At 35.6% G+C, this 18439-nt stretch overlaps 1 protein-coding gene across 4 annotated transcripts in view; it reads right to left on the reverse strand.

Annotated features, from left to right (window-relative positions):
- Positions 1 to 5379: 5379 nt before the first annotated feature.
- Positions 5380 to 18439, reverse strand: part of PTPRQ (protein tyrosine phosphatase, receptor type Q) — a 118530-nt gene continuing 105470 nt past the window's right edge. For 3 of the 4 annotated variants that reach the window (XM_027665740.1, XM_027665731.1, XM_027665760.1), the window contains 8 exons: positions 17955 to 18045; positions 16505 to 16581; positions 13893 to 14027; positions 13652 to 13777; positions 11361 to 11509; positions 9436 to 9571; positions 6106 to 6229; positions 5380 to 5828 (listed from right to left, as the gene is read on the reverse strand). In XM_027665740.1, the coding sequence (XP_027521541.1) occupies positions 5791 to 5828; positions 6106 to 6229; positions 9436 to 9571; positions 11361 to 11509; positions 13652 to 13777; positions 13893 to 14027; positions 16505 to 16581; positions 17955 to 18045 (876 nt within the window). In that variant the 3' untranslated portion in view covers positions 5380 to 5790. Of the gene's footprint in view, positions 5829 to 6105; positions 6230 to 9435; positions 9572 to 11360; positions 11510 to 13651; positions 13778 to 13892; positions 14028 to 16504; positions 16582 to 17954; positions 18046 to 18439 lie in introns of those variants that run through there. The other variant, XR_003531319.1, reaches the window with a different exon arrangement.

Consider the following 18439-nt stretch of genomic DNA (forward strand, 5'->3'; position numbering starts at 1 on the left):
TGTCAGACAGCTTTGGGAACATTTTCTGGACTCCCTGACTGGGACAGTCAGATAACTATCCTGTTCTCAAAAAGGAGTAAGATTACATGCTAGGCAGCCAGTCTCCTCAGGTCAATTCCTTGCCCATGCCTGGAGTGCAATATTGTGTTAGTGCAGCTCAGTGAAGAATTCTGTGCATGATATGCAAGCCCAAATTCACACTATGTATTTTGTCTGTGTAATATTGGCAGAGAATTAGTAGAATTCTGTAAGAAAAGTAGTTAAATGGAGCTACTGTGAATCTAAACAGTAGACTGATAAATGAAAAAGCAATGTTCTGTAATTGTTTTATGCTGGATTCTGAGAAAGGGATTACCAATATATGAATCAAATTAAAAGTGAATAAATTCTATTTATCTGAAATTATTCCTAGCTGGTGAGCACATGCATACAGCAGACTGAAGAAAACAGCAGGACATAGAGGTTTAACTACTTTTCTGCTAGTGCCTTTGTTAGTGGAACAAAATCTTCTTTGTCTATATTCTGTCTGTCCATGTTCCATATTTGTGGTGTCGAAATATTTGTTTCTATATTTAAGATTAGTGAAAGAATTGATTAAATAGATTCCTTTGGTTCCTAGCACTAACTTGAATCACAAAGGATGTTATCAGGTGTAATAATAGGTGCTTCCCACACTTATGTTTTTCAAGTAAGCCAGGAACATTATACAGTAAACCTTATTTAAGTGCATTTCTGCATGGATGGCAAGAGTTCTCTATATCTTGCAGTACTCAGCTCAGAGGTTGTGTTATGTTGTCCCAAATATTCTGTGTGTTCTACGACACACACTCTGCTCAGCAGGCTTCATGGAATGCAGCTGTGAATGGCACAGCTTTAGTTGCACATTAGGTTTCCAGTATCCAACTATTCTTTTTATATCATTCAGAACTCCATCTCCTGCAAAATATTTCAGGAACATCCTTGTAAAACTTCTCTCGGCTTTTACAGTATTGACTGTAAAGAGTATTGGAATGGTTTATTCATGATTACAGTGGATAGCTGGGTGCAGCTGTCATCCTACAAAAAGATCACCCTGGTTACACTAATCAACAAGCAGAGTAAGATGATCTAAATATATTTGAAACCTTCTAAATGCTATCTTTCAACTGAAATACAGAGTCACAACTTCATTTCAAACTGCCTATTGATGTTGGATCTATGAAATATATCATACACTGTTACTCAGTGCTGAAAAGCCATTGATTTTCATGTTTCTTTACATAGTAGAATCTAAAAAAGGGCCTACATGATAAGGGAGTTGTCAGAATAAATAATTAAAATAAGAATTAGGTCAGCATTGTTTGGGAAAAGTAATTGGGAGAAGAGAATGGCCATGCAAAACATCAAACACTTTTTTCAGCTGACACTGAACAATGACCAGTGCTAAAATTTATACCAGAATTTCTTATAGCAGTAGGGGGGACTCCTGGATAGGAAGCCAGCTTACCCTTACAATTGCATACAGTAACAATGCTGCAAAGATATGCAACTGATACCACAGTTCAGCTCTGAGACCACGGACCACAAAAGCAGGTTTGCACTTCCCTCATAACTCGTAATTGTAGTCACAGACAGGACAGGGCAGAAAATGTATTGAACAAGAGTCAGCCCAAAAATGCAGCTGATATTCTATGATGTCATTTGGAAATCAATTCATGGGAAGGAGATAGAGAAACATTTTGAAGTAAGACCACTACACATCTGTAGATCATGCCTGCAGTATTTGAATTCAGAGGATCCATATTACTGTTTACAATTCCTTCTAGTATAATCACATATAGACAAGCAATATAGCATTAGAAAAGAGAATAAACCATGGAGAACAATGTTGAAAGGACTTGTCTTTTCAACACTATACATAGAGTGGTGACACAACAGTCACAGAGAAGTGGTTGAAACAGTGGATCACCTTTCAGTACATTTTCCTTAAAATCAAAATCGACAAAGACATGTTCAGCACTATGTGCCGATGGTTTCCAGTTACAGTTGACTGTACTTAAGGCATTACAGATTTTTTCAGCACTGAATGGGCATGTAGCTTAATTATAAAACAACCCTGAATTCGTTATTATCATATGCATATCCTCTAAACCAGAGAGCTAACTGGTTACTTTTCATAGGTCTTAAAGTAGAAATTAATTTGGATCTATTTTTATCATTTTTTTCCATGGATAGACAATGATGTGTTATAACATACATGTAATACCCTCTGAAACAGGTACATCTCAAATTTTGTTGAAACTTGCTGTCAAAATATTTTCAGAGAAAATCTTGTCTGTTCACAGATTTTGCAGGGCTCTGTGTCCTGAATCTCTGCAAATTCATGTTCAGATCTAGGATGCTTTGTGATTTCTGTATTCAACCAAGAAATCTCCCTGTCTTGTTACCTTAGTATAAAATATGATTGACTCATTGCTCTTTCCTACTTTATCTTAGTAACTGCTTATGAGCATACTCTGTATTACAGCAGTACACAGAGGGTTTTACACAGATTAATTCATGTTATTAATCTTTCACATAATGTTATGAATTTAAATTACTGAATAGCTCCATATATACAGTAAAATCACAACTTTGCACAATTATTTTTATCAACTCTTTTAACAGTATAAGAAGTGATTAAAATTCAACATGAATGTGATGTTCTGCTGTCTTTCTGTTACCTTTGTGAACAGAACAGATCAGTTTTTAAGGACACTGACAGTAGCCTCTCGTAATGATGTCCAGCAGAACTGGCTATAAATACATATATAAAGACTGCTTCTTCTGTGTATGGAGATACATCAGTCTCTAGAAGTTGCCCGGATAATTTAATACAGTATGCCTTAGTTTCAATACAATTGCAATAATCCTAGAGAATCTCTGAATCATCCTATAGAATTTCTGAATTTTTCTCCAATTTTTATTTATTTCTTTTCTAATTTTGATAGAGTACACTCTTGATATATTGGTAATGCCAAGAATTTGTAGAAAATTGAGTGATGATATTAAAAATGAATTGGTGTGCTGTTTTATTTATATATGCATACTCTTAAAAGAGAAATTGCTTGCCTCCAGCTCTACAGTGCTGTCAGTAGAACCACCATAGCTGTCACTGCATAAGGGAAGGAGGGATGAAAGACAAGAGACTGTGGAAAGTCTTTCTTCATGACTGCACCAAGGTCTGGAGGAATTTTCTGATATATAGATGCTCTCCTACCCCTGTAAAGCATTGGCAGACACACAAGAAGGTCAGTGAACTACTGCTATGTTTATACTCAAAACCAGTTCTTGGAGAGAGTTGCTTGGAGATATTTCTTTCCCTGACCATATATCTTATGAGTTGTGGCCACTTTATGCTGAATATTGTCTTTTACCCTGAAGACAATGCAAAATGTATCAAGGTAGAACATATGAGATTGCTTACACCAAACGGTACAGTAAACTACTTGAATTACTTTTCAGCTTTTGCTTTGCCTCTACAGCAAAAAAAGCACATTTCCTAGTCTCTTACTAAGTTGTCAGACCACCAGACTACCAAGTGCAATGTCTGACCATAGGCAGATTCCCTAAAGGAGTATACAAGAGTCTTCATCATTAAGTATTTTATAAAAAACAGAAAACACTTAAGCACATTTGGAGCTCAACTGTAAGTTGCATAAGGCTTCTTAGATTTTTCCTCCAATCAAAAGAGAAATGACACACATACAGATATTCCACTATTGTGGATACAAAATTATAAAAGATTATGACTCTATAGTGTCAATTTATCATAGCATGTACTGCTACCAAGTACAACTACAAATGATGAAAAACATCTGTAAGTCCCTATAAGCAATTTGTCAGAATACTTTAAAGTACATGTATAATAAATGAAGAACACGTGTTTCATAGGAGCCAAATGAAACTAGAGCTGTATCGAATGCTTTGCCAGAGACTTGAACAGCTGTGGACATCACCTCTCTCTTGCTCTATCCAGCTTTAAAAGGCATTGTTTACTTTTTAGCTTGACAGGTGATGTTTACAATACCGTCAATCTTCCTAAAAGACAGATTGCCCAAATATCTTTGTAGACCATTTCCACCTCCTTAAACACTGTCTTTTGATTTTCATTTTAGATATTTAGCACTTTCTGTTAAATTACAAAGGGTCTTCATTGTACCAATCTCGCCAGCTTCTAAAAACATCTACTATCATTTTCTTATGAAAAGTATCAGGTTACACACTGCATAGCATTTTCGTCTGGTAGCTACAGTCAAGAAATGGAAAGATTTGTTCATTTACTCTTCCATTCAGAGTGTATGCATGCAAACACAGCTCCTCACATACATATTTCAAGGTTCTAAAGAGGTTTTTTCTGACTTCTCTTAGCTTGATGCCTCAATAAGGCATCTTTGATTTTTTCTGTCTAAACATAATATAAGATGGCAGCTCTGAAAGTCTTTTTGCTATTACATTTTGCACTCAGATTAAGGTCACAGTTTCAGTGTTATTCAGAATGATGATACATTTCTTTACACAGAGAAAAACTTAGCAATCAACCCTTCCCCCCACTAATATCAATTGAATATTGTCGCTTCCATGCAAAACTAGGGCACACAGTTTAATTATCTCTCTAGTCTTCCTACTCTCCATATTTTTGCTCTGCTTCTCTGATAAGAGCTTCCCACTTCTCTCATTCCTGTTTCAGATCTCCTTCCAATAATAATAATAAATAATAATAATAATCATAATCATCACCATCATTAGTGGAAGTGGAAGATGTTTCCTTTTATTAAATCTCCAAATATTAGCTCCCATAATTTTCAGTGTCTGCAGTGATGCCAAGCCTGAGGAAGGAGCAAGAACATTTTTACTTGACAACACTGTCAAAAAATATCTTGACATTACATTTTGAAAAATCTTTTGAAATACTGAATAGCATTATATTCAAGAAATGTGAATGAATTCTAAACATTCTTTTACGTAAGTCAATATAAAATTCTTTGTAATAGATAATAGATTTATAGTTTTACTTTATTTTATCTGTTTGAAAAAGTAGCAGGAATGTTAAATACTTTCTTCTGCATTGAACATATGCAATCACCATTATATATTAAAAAAAACAACCTGCTGATTATTAAATAGCTTAAATAGCCCCAAGTGTCCCTGAAGAGCTACTGTGTGCTGTGCAAGAGTTGAATAATCCTTTCCATGTCAGAAGGTGACTCTTCAGCTGTTCAGGATCATGAGCTGATATGCTACCACTTGTAAAAAAAATATTCAAAACACCAGAGCATACAGTTATGTAAAGATCATTATGATGGTATTGGAATTAATCTGCAAGAGCTGACAACACTGAAGCCAATCTAGCAAGAATGATTCAAGAAACTGTAGTTTTTACTTAAAACCAAAACATGCAGAACACATCAAATTCACACCAAAAAAAGTTCAATGGGAATATGATATTTTTACATCTTATTTGGCTCGTTTTTCTTTTACAAAGATAATCAGAAAAAAAGTAATATGTTCAAACACACTTTATACATTCTGGGTGCACTATTCATATAACACCAGAAGTGCAGTCTGTGCAAAAGTACTCCAGATCATTATTGCTCAGTGTTCTGAATAAAATTCTTCAACTTATGAAGGCACATTGATAGAAGAGAAGATGCTTTGATCATCTATGTTTGCTTTAATCATCAAAATAGGGGAATTCACTTTGGCCCCTGTGCTTAGAAAAGTATGACTAACTTTCAAAATCTCATTTTCTTTCATGTTTATTCTTAGTATTTACATGGTAGTTTCTTCCCATTCAAGCTCCACATCACCTGCGAAAGAAACAGATATGTTATATTAACCTACGTTGTAAACAAGTAGTAACTAAGGGCAGATAACTATTTTTGGCTGAATTTAAAAGATCTTGCAGGGAAAAAGAAGTGGAAAGATTAAGCAATGGCTATTACTATGAGGAAGACTAAAGAGCAGAAAATATTAGAAATTTACATTTTTGAAGCCAAAAAATGGATGTCAAAGTACTTTTTTCCTGCTTCTTAATCTGGAAAAGTCTATGAAAAAATGATTTTGAGACAGTTTGTATCTCCTTACCTTCCATGGCATCCAGAGAGTCCATCTTTTGCAGTGCTGAATAATTTACAAAACATATGGGCTGACTACTTCCCTTGCTTGTCAACAGATCCAATACACATTGATGCAAAAATATATATTGTGCCTGTAAGATGTAAATTTAAAGATGCTTGATTAGAAGAAAAATGTACTTCTAATACCATAAAGTCTTTTACTTTTTTATAACATCTAGATATTCTCATTTTACTGCAGTTTAACTCAGCAATCTCAGTACTTCAGTAACCATATCATATATGCCAGATCTGATTTCATTCATTATGAAGCATAATGCTTTAAAATTTGTCAAAACATATTAATCCTTATGCACAGTAAGAGATATGAAATTACACTAGCCATAACAGAGACTAATAAACTATTCCACAATCTTCTGTGAAGGTTCGTTCTATGAAAAGACTTTTTGCCACTAGATTCAGACTGAAGAAACTGAACCATATGAATGTAATATTTAGATAAGAAAATTCCCCTCTTTCTGGCATAGAGAAAACCAGCAGGGTGCACTCAAATGCAGAAGTTCAAGTAAGGCTAAACTTTTATGTTCTAGGAGCATGCACCATTGCTAGGAGAAAAAAAACCCACAGTATTTTTAGTGATACTTCTTGAACTGTAGCCACATTTTTAACAGACTATAATGCAAAGTATGGGCAACTAAAGTTAATTTGACACTTCCAAGAACATAAAGTCTGAAAAGAGAAGAACAAAATAAGGCAATGTAAGAATGAAATAAAGGAATGAAAATAGATAGAAATATAATAAATAGATTAAGCATATCTTCACATAGGAGAAGTACTGTATATGTAGATGCAGAAAACAGCCAGATCACAGTATCAGAGATTTGTTCCGGTTGGAAGAGGCCTCTTGAGATTATCTAGTGCAACTACCCACTGCTCAAGCTGTGTCAGCTAAAATATGTTTCCCAGAACCTTGTCCAGACAGATTTGGAATATCTCTACCAAAATCACTTTGTTATTGTTGACTTTTGCCCAGGTAAAAATAAGTAATTTTTTTGCTCAATAATTGATATTTTGTTTCAGAACTGCCATCAGTTTTCAAGTCAAGTGTCTCAGATGTATAAGAGAAATCGCTTACACAGATATGTTTTATGCCCACAGCTCCAGAGCTGTGCGTAATTAAAACGGTCCTTCATAAGCCCCTAAAGCACACAGTACCATTACACTTTTCAATAGCTTTCTTACTAAAGTAATAGCGTGGTATTACTTTGTACAAACTAGCCTTTGTACTTGGCAACAAGATAAACTTTAACATGTCTGTTGGACAAATATGGATTTCTGGAATGAAGGTCTGAAGTTTCGGTGGAGTTTAGATTAGTTATTCCAGTTCAGAAGGCGGACTCTGAAAGCTCTGTAATCTCTTGTATTCATACAGCTGCCTCTGATGTAGCAATGAAAATCTTTCTGGGTTTGCCAGGGGAGAGGCTACTTGGGCAATGTATGTGTAACAAGTTATTTTCCCAGTTAGAATCAATGGCATTCTTAACTATTCTGCATCCATTGGCTACAGTAACAGATCGTGACTGTTGGCAAAAGAAAAACTATTTTGAAGCTATAAACAAGCAAAATACAGGTCTGAGAACAAGCAGTTTTTACTTATTTTACCCATAGATCTTACAGACAGTTTGACTGATGGATCTCTAAACTGAGCTCTGGGAAGGAATTGCTCCTCTCTTTATATCTTCTGTGCTGATCACATAAAATCTGATTAATAGGCAACTCAACAGTATTTTATAACAGAAGTCTCAGAATAGCAATCCACATAAAACTTTACAAGATTGATCCCTTTGGGCAAGTTTTGTTGCTGATCTGACTTTTGTAGTCTTGCAAACATGAGCTAGAAATGACCTGGACAGAGAACAACCTGTTTCAGACTTTTGCAACTAGCATACAGATTGATACTTGATCTGTTAGGAAATCAGAACTATGACACCATCATCTTGTATAGCATTTTGGCACACCTTTTCCTAGTCTCTGCCCAAATATGCACATGAAGAGGTATACAAAAATTATGCATATTTTAAAAACATACATTGATCTTATCTAATATCTTACCATTTAAATATTTTATTTTGGGAGTGCTCCCATTAAATTTTCTTCTAGCCTTTGATTTATTTTCAGACGATTCTGCTTCTAGTCAAAAGTGTAAAACAACAACCAAAAAGCATTCCCAGGATTCATCATCACAAGAAAGTCCTGACAATTGTTTAGTTTCATCAAGACTTCAAATAGAAAAATTTAAAGCAAATGGTAATCAGACTGCACCTTACAAGATATATCATGGCAGAGTATCACCGAGAGGTCTCGTAAAATGTTCTGAGGTGTGGTTATTGAAGAGAGGTTAACTGCTTTGTATATTCTGACACATTTTTCATATATTCTGCTGTGATATGGAATAGCAGAATTGCATTCCCCGTGGAACAAGTCTCCTTACATTAAAATCACTTCAAATCCATCAGTTATGAGGAGGTTCATCCTGAAACTACCCATCCATACTGAGAAGGTAGTGAGTTGTTCTGTAGACATAAAGGCTTCAGGTCGTGGGTTAGATCTGGCCTGCAGTAGACTTGTGCCAGAAGCCTTATGCAAACACAGCTAATTTCTGTTCCACTGGACATTTAGGATCAGCTTTAAATTCTCCTATTACTCCTTTACATATACTCAGAATTCCAGATATAGCAGAGGTCTTCCTCACCAGCAGTTCATCACAAACTTATATCCATACTGAATAAATCTGCCAGAAATGTACTTTTTTTAGACCCCAAACCCACCATTGCCTTGATTTTGAACACTGAAGTCTATGCTTAAATCTATCCATATGTGCTATTTGATTTGATGCAATTGAAACAGAATCAAGGAATCAATAAAGAATTCAGTGGTAAATGAATATTTAAAAGTTTAGAGGACTATGCCACATATACATACCAAAAAAATTTACATTTAAGTAGTAAATAAAGTCAATGAATGAGCAAATCAATTTTATATAAACAACTGTTCTTCACCCAAAACTTGAAATAAAGTTTCTCAAATACTGAGAAATTTTTATGTAAGTTCTAAAGTCTAAATATCACTCTTTTCAGCACTTGTCAAGACCTTGCTGGCCAAATATACTTAAATAGATACAGACCATATATCTGCACATTTCTTGAAATGAATATAAGCAGGATTTGGTAGAAAATGTTTTATAGAGCTGATTATTATGAGCTTTCTAGTCTTGTTTGTAGATCAGGAGATGAGATGATTAACTTTTTAACAACAGGAAAACAAAATAGATAAATCTTACCAGATTCTGTACCATACACATTCTTTCACTTCTTAGCTCAGCTACAAGTCCATAGATATCCACAAAATCATGGTCATTTACGTGTTGGGTTAAATGGTCAAGTGCAATATAAACACCTGTTCTTCCAACACCAGCACTGCAAACATGATACACAAAATAAAATAAAGCCTTTATGTTAAGGTTTTTCATATTTTCATAGAATATTCTAGATAAATTAAGTTTATTGTGAAAAGAAAACTTCTGAAAAAACTCCTGAATCTTTTTTCAGTATTTACATTTTGTGATGTGTGTGTCTCCTTGCTGAATGGAATAAAGTGAAATCTTGAGCCATCTTGATTTGAGCCATGTTCTGATTTTGATTTTACAAAGTGGTTGCATCAGACAAATGAAATATAACTAAACCAAACCTGTTTAAGTGGAAAAAAGATTCTACAGCTTTTGTGTGAGTTTTCCAGAGCTCACTAATGGAAAGAAAAAAGTGATACGATTTTGCGAAATCACACTTGGATTCTGAGATACTTTTGGTATTTGACACAAAACTACATGGGATCTAGCAAAACATTTTAAAGGAAATACTTCTAAAAGGAGGATAAGTGTGCAAGACATGCTGCTAGCTAGTGTTTTATTTAAAGACCTCATAACGAACAGGATTTTCTGAAAATCACAACCAGACTTCTCTGCAACCAGTATAATAAATGAAGGGTATATCACTGCAGATAATCAGGAGATATATAGCAAAACTCTTGAACTTACAAGACTAACGATCAGAAAGCAATAAATGAGTTCTCTGGATATGAGAACACATAATGAAGTTTTATAAACATTAGGAATTTGAGCACAGGTGGAGTATCTGGCCCATGGTGGCCCCTTTACATGTCTGCGTTCTGAAAACAGGATAGGATTCATTGCAGAGGGATTCCAGAGAATGCCAGTGTTCTGAAAATATGAAGAGTGTGTTGTTCTCTCCTGTAATAGTCTCTCTGGCCCTTGCAGCATAGGCAAATGTCTGTCAAAGACGATACCTAATAAATGGGGCTTTACCACCCATTGTGAGTGGCACCCTTAGGACACTGAGGACAAATAAAAAGAACTCCCATGCATGATAAAGTGGGTAGTTAGGGTAGAGATTTGTGGCACCAAAGCCAGCTTTTCTTTCGCATATTTCCAAACATCAAGTGAGAATGAGGCAAAGAATCAAATCTGAGTTCAGATTGCTATTTTGGAGTGTGCCCACTCATTCAGCAGGAAACACCAACCTGCACAAAAAATGCAGACACACTCATCACTTTCTTAAGACAGCCTTCCACACACACTTACTCTTTGAAATAGTGGTTTAAGGGTGTTGAGTTTGAAACCAATTGGAACTATGACAGTTGAACACCTCTAACCACCAGACCATTTATTTAAGAGTCTAAATATAGATTTTATCTGTTTATAGGCAATTGAGTTTGAAATGTGGCCTATGCAAACCTTTATTCCTATTTGTCATTCTCTGTGGCTTCCAAAGAGTTTCTTCCTTATGATATGTGACATGTACATTATAAATACATTTTTAATACTTGTTTGTTAAGAAGAGCTCTAATCATAATAGAAGTAATTTAAATAAACACATGCCATTGCTATTCCTATTCTTATGGTTAAAGAGAAAAACAGAGATAAATCCAGGAGTACCTTATGGTAATTGTTGAAGCAATAATTTCACTAACATCACCTCAGTGGATTTCCATGAATGAAAGAACAGACATACTTTGGCATTTTACCTCTCAGAAAGGACTAAGAACTGCTAGAGAAACTTCATTGCTGTCCATACTAGAACCATATCTGTGCACTCAGTCTTCATTGTTTTTCTTCTGGCAACTTCCCTGCACATTAATATGCACTTGAAATTCTAAGACATTAAACAATGATTTGGTGTATGTGCTTACCTGCAGTGAACCACCATCGGTGTGTTATCATGTGCTCGACTTGCACGGATAAGTTTTACAAAATGGATAATGGGTGCAGTTGTTTCAGGGACTCCGTGTTCTGGCCAAGAAGTAAAGTTACACTGCCGCACCATCATGCAGTCTCCATGCTGAAAAATATAAAATAATGTAATTTTTACAGAAGAAATGTTACAGAAGGTTCAGTAAGTTACATATAGCCTTCTCAAAAATTTCATGTAAAAATAGTCAGAATAGCATAATAATTATAAGATGTACTGGCATGAAGGAATAATTTGTTGTGTGCAGAACTTATGGCAGGTGGGGTTTTTTTGAGATGGCATCAAGTGCATCTTTCAGGAACTGTTAATGACTTTGGCAGTCACCCTCCATTTGACTTCAGTCACTATATCAATCTAATTTTTAGATTAAAGGTTGAAATTTCTATGGCTCGTTTAGAAGATTAGTGAACTGGAATGAGAAATTTGTTTAGGAAAAAGCAACCACTCCAAGACTGATCAGGTGTAGTGAAGGCAAACACACATACACTGGTAAACATCGATATATTTTCTAAGTGTTTGATGCCCTCTCAATCAGAGCAACAGCAAGAGCAACCTAAAGAAAAGAGCAGATTATGATCTGATATCTAAATCATTTATGAAGGACGTAAAAATGAACAAACAGGATTATGCCAAAGGCCTGTCAAGATCAATATCCTGTTTCCAACAGTGGTTAAGGAAAAATATTAAGGAACGTTATAAAAGACTACAACAATGTGTTTATAGTTACCCAGAATATCCTTAATAGTTTGTGACTTGTGAATTTAGCCAGAGACAGTATCTCAAAATTTAATAGTACTTGTCAGAATTTTCTTCTACTAAATTATGAAAATTTTTTGAAGCCCTCTAAGTTTTTAGCATTCACAATATCCTGCAGCAAGGAGTAACACAGTTTAATAAACTGTTGTGTAATGAGCCAGTTCCTATTTTTTTTAAATTTCTTTTGAATCAATCACTTGCTCCTTTCATATTGCAAGAAACACTGAACAACTGTGAGTAATTATGTGTAGAAACTACTTCATGTCTATGCTTTTTTTTAATTGATCAACATAAAAATTAAAGAGATGCAATATGGCAATAATTTTGGGTTATTTGCCTCACATATGCTTTTTACCTTCAGTGGAAGATCATGAAGAATCCACCCATTTGTGAAGGGAATATGAAGTACAATCTTAAAACCAGAAATATGGCACATTTAATGACATGCTTGTAAAGGGCATAACTTGTGCAGGGTAGTTCACCTGTAGTAAATGGATCACCTAGTCAACTCAGATTATCTTCTCAGCCTCTCCCTGGTTAACACAGGTGACTTCACATTTTGCTGGCATGCACTTTTACTCTTAATAGTCCCTTTTCTAGTCTTGTTTACTCTATGTTCTATTTTAGCTGAAAAAAGATTTAGCTTCTCCCAATCATTTTTAAATGTTCAATTGCCCTGTGCTATGTGCACAATATATCCTTATTGGGTGACCACTGAGACAATCCCTTAACCCCTATGTGCCTTTTGTCACATGCACATGCCACAGAATGCTAATACATGCATTTGGATAGCCAAGTTCAGTTCTTAGGATCTGGCTGCACTATGTACAACACAGATCAAGGTTGGGGGTGCATAAAAAGGCTAACTTAATCTTGGGTCATTATTCCCAGACTGTTACTGAGCCTACCTGTTGCTCTGACTTAATACTGGGTAGTAATTTTCCCAAAGAGTGGGAACTATAGTCGTGGATCTACGCTGTAGCCCTACTCTCACTTCCCAGCACAGAGTGGGAGTAATACTGATGAATTCTCATTTATATTGGGTGCATCTCCTGGGGGTGGAGGCCAAAACAGCTGGTGGTACAATGCAAAATAGCTGCACCAGAGAATCTTTCCCTTTAATCTGAGAGGGATATATTCAAAGGGATTTGTCTGATTCCAGAATGGTTAGGATTATTCCTTTCTAGAAGAGACAATTGAGGTGCCCAAGTAGAAATCCACCATATCAGAGTTTCAGTAACCCTGATAGGCCCTTCAAAGCTTGTCAGAAAGATATCTGACCTCTTTGTGACAGAAATTCTCAGAAAATAAAACATGAATGAGAACAAAGTGCAGGACAATCAGGTAGTACAGCGTATATGCATTAAAAGATTAAAAGAAGAATACTGAGGGGGTAGTTGGGTGGGATGGAGCACATCTGATATTCTTTGGGGTGTTGGATGGATTTTATAAAATCAACTTCCAGTTCTGGCTTACCCTTTCAATTTTTAGATCTCTGATGGTCCAGTCTATTTGAATATCTTCCATCAATTTAGTAATCACTATATCCCCAAACACAGTCACTGGTTTATTATCTTCTGGCCAGTATTGATGACATCTTATCTGCAGGGAGATGATTACTAATTAATTAACATTATTGCATTATAATCTTGACAGAAACTACATACAGAATTTCCACTTATATCAAATGCTTTTAATTGGTACACTGGTAACTTACACGTCCTTTTTCAAAACATTGTGTAAGCATCACAAGTGTTTTAGCTCTTGTCTCCCACACCATTCTCCAGAAATCGCCCACTGTTCCTGGTAATGGTCCCTGAGTTGCAATAAACTCATTTGGGCATAAATAACCCTAAGAAAAAGAAAACATTTTACACATAATTGTTGGCAAAGAAAAAAAGGAGCTTGCATGTGACTCATAGTTGTGCCTGTATCTGTCATGCCTAAGGCTAAAACCTAGTCAGACATAGGGGAATGCCATGCTAATAGAAATGCATTTAGCAGGGATATCAGGTCATCAGTTCCCATTTAAAAGTATCTAAGCCTTCACACTAGCCTTCCTGCAGATCTAGGCAGAGTCCACCAAGAACTATGTCAAGAGGTGGCCAACATAGTGCTAAGGAGCAGTGGAACCAGGGAAACAACTAAGGAGCAGTCTGAGAGCTAGTGCAAGATATACCCCACTGATGACCTTGTTCTTGTGCTCATCAGGGATCTGCTATAACTTAGGGCTGGAGCTTACTCAAAGAAATGATCTCTGATAAAAGGTATTCAAGAAACCTACTGTAGACATTGACTTTTATTTTGGTGTTATCTTCTACTGTTTAATTCATTTTTAAATTGATGTAAAACTTGGGAGGAAGTCTGTTGAAAAAAAATCTGTGCAAGTGCTGTCAGTATGTGGTTTCACTAGGATCTGTTTCCTCAAAGAAACAAAGCATACATAGAGGAACTATTATGTATTACAGAAAGTAAAATAATAACAATAATAACAATAAATTTATACTGTAGTACTAACAGTTTATAATATCACAGAGTTCTGCTTATTGCTCAAAACAACTGACAACAGTGGTTTATAGCACCATCAAAGCTCCTTATTGGAATTATAGCCCTATAATTCACAGCTGCCTGTTACTTACTCCATCTATAATATAAAGAACAGGTGGAAATGGGAAACTATGTTAATCCTCCCCAATTTGAGAGTGAGGTGAGAAATGATTCAGGGATGCAAAGCTCACAGTTCAGTTACTGACTTTTTCTTGTTTAACCAATGAAAATAAAAGTAGCAGCAGAGTTCCCATTTGTTAAAACTATATACAAGACTTCTCCTGTCCTCTCTTTATATTTGTACATATGTATATCATGGCTGGGCTTCGTGAATGAAGATTTGGGAAGGGCTTTACCCACGTTTGTTACAAGTGTGTTGGTGGCTAAAAAGGCCAATACGAGATAGACACGTCCGGTTGCAAAAGGCACAGCAGAAAGACTCCTTAGGAGATATATTCTGCAAGGCACAATTCTTTCTGTGTTGTCTTTTCTCCTCTAGAGTAATCCTGCGTGCATATGCATATACACCTAGATAATTAGGTATGTAAATACATACATACCAGTATTGCAGAGGTTCAGCTATATGCATTTATATATTTAATCATCTAGAAATACGGAGAGCATTTAAAGGGCAAAGCTTTAGCCTTGAGAAATGGTAACACCAGAGTTGTCTATTCACTGATGAATGGTGTCCCAAAATGAGATGCCTGTATGCAGTAAAAGATCTCAGCAGGGAACACTCTCTGTAACTGGCTTTTGCTGCAGCTTTTTGGAAGTTGCTGTTCATGTTCCCTGCATAAGACATGACGTGTCAGGTAGTGATAGAAAGGGTAAAGACTAGACCATGCTCCAAGTTGTCCGTATGCCTTCTCAGTTTTTCTGTGTATAGTCCCAGCATAAAGTGGCATGATTCTTCCTATCTGCTAACTGTCAGAACAAAGATATTCCATATAAAGGGAATAAACAGCATTTTCTAATGAGAAAGGAAGATGCTCTCAGCTCTATTGCTTGTTCTCTGTGAATGTCTTTCATTTACCTGGAAATAACTATTTCTACTTGCCATTGTGTCATCAGTTTAGACTACAGTCTGCACATCTTGCTATGTGTTTGAAAAATGTGTAATGCAAATCAAGTCTTGACCTCATGTGAGATCACCAGCCACTGCTAAAAGAAATTAAATGCACAATTATAATTCACACTTTGAGCTTCAATGGGACAAAAAATCAGGTAAAAATATAGATAAAGAATTTACTGAGTACATAATAAGAAAATGAAAAGTCTAGGAAGAAAGCTGAGGATGAGAAATACAGTATTAGTTTCTTCCTCAAGAAGTCTATTTACATTTTCCTCCATAAGGGCCATGCCAAAACTACAAGCCATTTCTGTAAAAGTTTTCAGTTTATCTTTACACTGTCCTGTTCATATAAAACAACTCTAACTCCTGAATCAAGAGATCAAATAACACCTGTCTAAACAATTGACCTCTGTGGGAGTTTCACTATTGTCTAATGATAATGGTATGAGACAATTTATAAAAAGCAATTTGCTGGACACAGTTTTGATTCTTACTGGAAATCATTGCTTAGCAATGAAAATACAATAATGTGTATTTTTAACTAGTCATGCTCAATGCCACAGAAGTCACTTGAAAAATGCCATGGCAACAGTGGCGGTAGTAAATGAAAGAAAAATTAGAATTCTGTTCTTCTTGCAAGTTATTTTTTGACTCTCTCTTCTACCAGAAAACAAAGATATTAAAAATGTGAGAGACTTTCTACTTACAGACACGTAGCTGGCATTAATGTAGTCAGATCCAGGAATACCAGCATCAGGCATCAGTTTTACTCTGTTGTTATTATCTATCATGGAAATAAAGTCTAGTTAAACAAAAGATTTGCTCAAAAAACGTAGAAATATGTAATAATAAGTGTTTCTGGAATGCTAATAAATAAAAAATACTGTTATTGTTGCTGATATGACAATATTTGACATAGCAGAACACTAATTACAAAGGTAATTCAACCTATTTCCATTACTGTATTGTCATTCTTTAATGTTCCAGGCACGTTTTACATAATACTTCTTAATTTAAATGGTCAGTGTGCCAAAATCTTTGATGTGATGTATGTGTGGGAGTATTCTCTGCCTAAAGGTAGCCTGTGTACTAAGAGCCATGTTGTTCTAGCACACACAACTTCTGTGTGAATCAGACAGCAGAGGCAGGGATCCGACAGTTTTTTCTATGTACTTGCTGCCCAGGTCACAGATTTGAGCCAGATCCTGGCATTTTTACATAATTTTATTTATTTCACATAAGGTAAACTCGTTATTAAAAAAAAACAAACTGAGGGTTTCTGATTTGGTCCCATGGTACATACGCAGAAACATGTCATATATGAAATACCAAAATTTTCATGTTTGATCCTCAACTTAGTTAAAAACAAATTAGAATAAAAAGTTAAAGATTCATGAATCTTGTCTGTATTCCATTGTGTGTCATGAATAGAAATTTTTTATGACTGTAACTTAGAGCATTGTCTTGAACAAGGCAGTAGGTAGCAGGAACAGCTGCTCTGAAAAGTTAATAGCACAGAATGTAGCATTATTAACCAAGGAATGCCATGCACTCCATCTCACATCACAGCTAATGCCTAAAATAATAATGACATTTCTTGTCTTATTAGCTGAAAAATGAAGCAGTGTTGAGTATAGAAAGACAGACTCCTGTCTCCTGTGATAATATCTAGCCTGGGCTTATAAGTTATCATACGGTCACTCTGATCTTCTGTGGAACCTTTGTAGCACAAGTACACATATCCACAAGAAAGCATACCCAGGCCCCTGAAATGGCTAAATGCACAAACGTGGATTTTATATGTTTAAAAAAATTACTTCTTACTAAAGGGGAAAAAAATCCAAGCAAGCAAGAATGGTAGGAAGTTTGCTACATGGCTTAAATTACAAAGCTAAGAAACTATTCAGGCTACAGTTTCTTGCACCTGCATATTAAAGCTTGTGAGAGCAAGTTTAAAGCTACTTGCAAATAAAACTGTCTTTAAAAAAACACAAAGAAAAGATATATTACTTGACAGAAAATTATTTCATAATGTGGACATGATTGAACTGCCATTTCAGCAGCAGATCAAACAAAAAACCACTTGCATTCCAAATACATACTGCACTATTGAAAGTAAAGAGCAAAATGGGGAAGTTGATCAGTAGACTCACATACATGGCTTTATGTTTGGGAAACGATTCTTAGACCTGTTCCAAGGTAGATCAGCATCAGTTGAAGCAAGGTCTTCAAGAAACTTGGGAAGTTCCTGTAGAGGAATAAGTGTTTGTTGGAAAACTTTTGCCCTTAAGTGAATTTAAAATATGGCACAATCATCCAGTAAGAGGAAAAATTCTATAGTAACAGAGTGCATTTCTAGGAACAACTGGAAGCATTACGGAGCATTCTACCTTCACTGTCAACACCAGTTACACCAGCAGTGTTAGACAAAGCACTGCAGACAATGTTGTCAAGATGAACAATTAAAGCTTACATGAACTTTCACCTTTACAAGCCTGGATAAAGTCAGTCTATCACCTTTTGTAGTTCTTTTCTGTTTTTTTTTCATGAAGTCACATGCTTGGTTACCTTGCTCTGCTGACTCAGCCTTAGTCTAAATAATGCCTTTTCCTGACTCCTGTGGTTGGGACAGTTCTTGCTAC

The sequence above is a fragment of the Corapipo altera genome, unplaced genomic scaffold, assembly GCF_003945725.1.
Source record: "Corapipo altera isolate COAL_440 unplaced genomic scaffold, ASM394572v1 1, whole genome shotgun sequence".
Lineage (NCBI taxonomy): Eukaryota > Metazoa > Chordata > Aves > Passeriformes > Pipridae > Corapipo > Corapipo altera.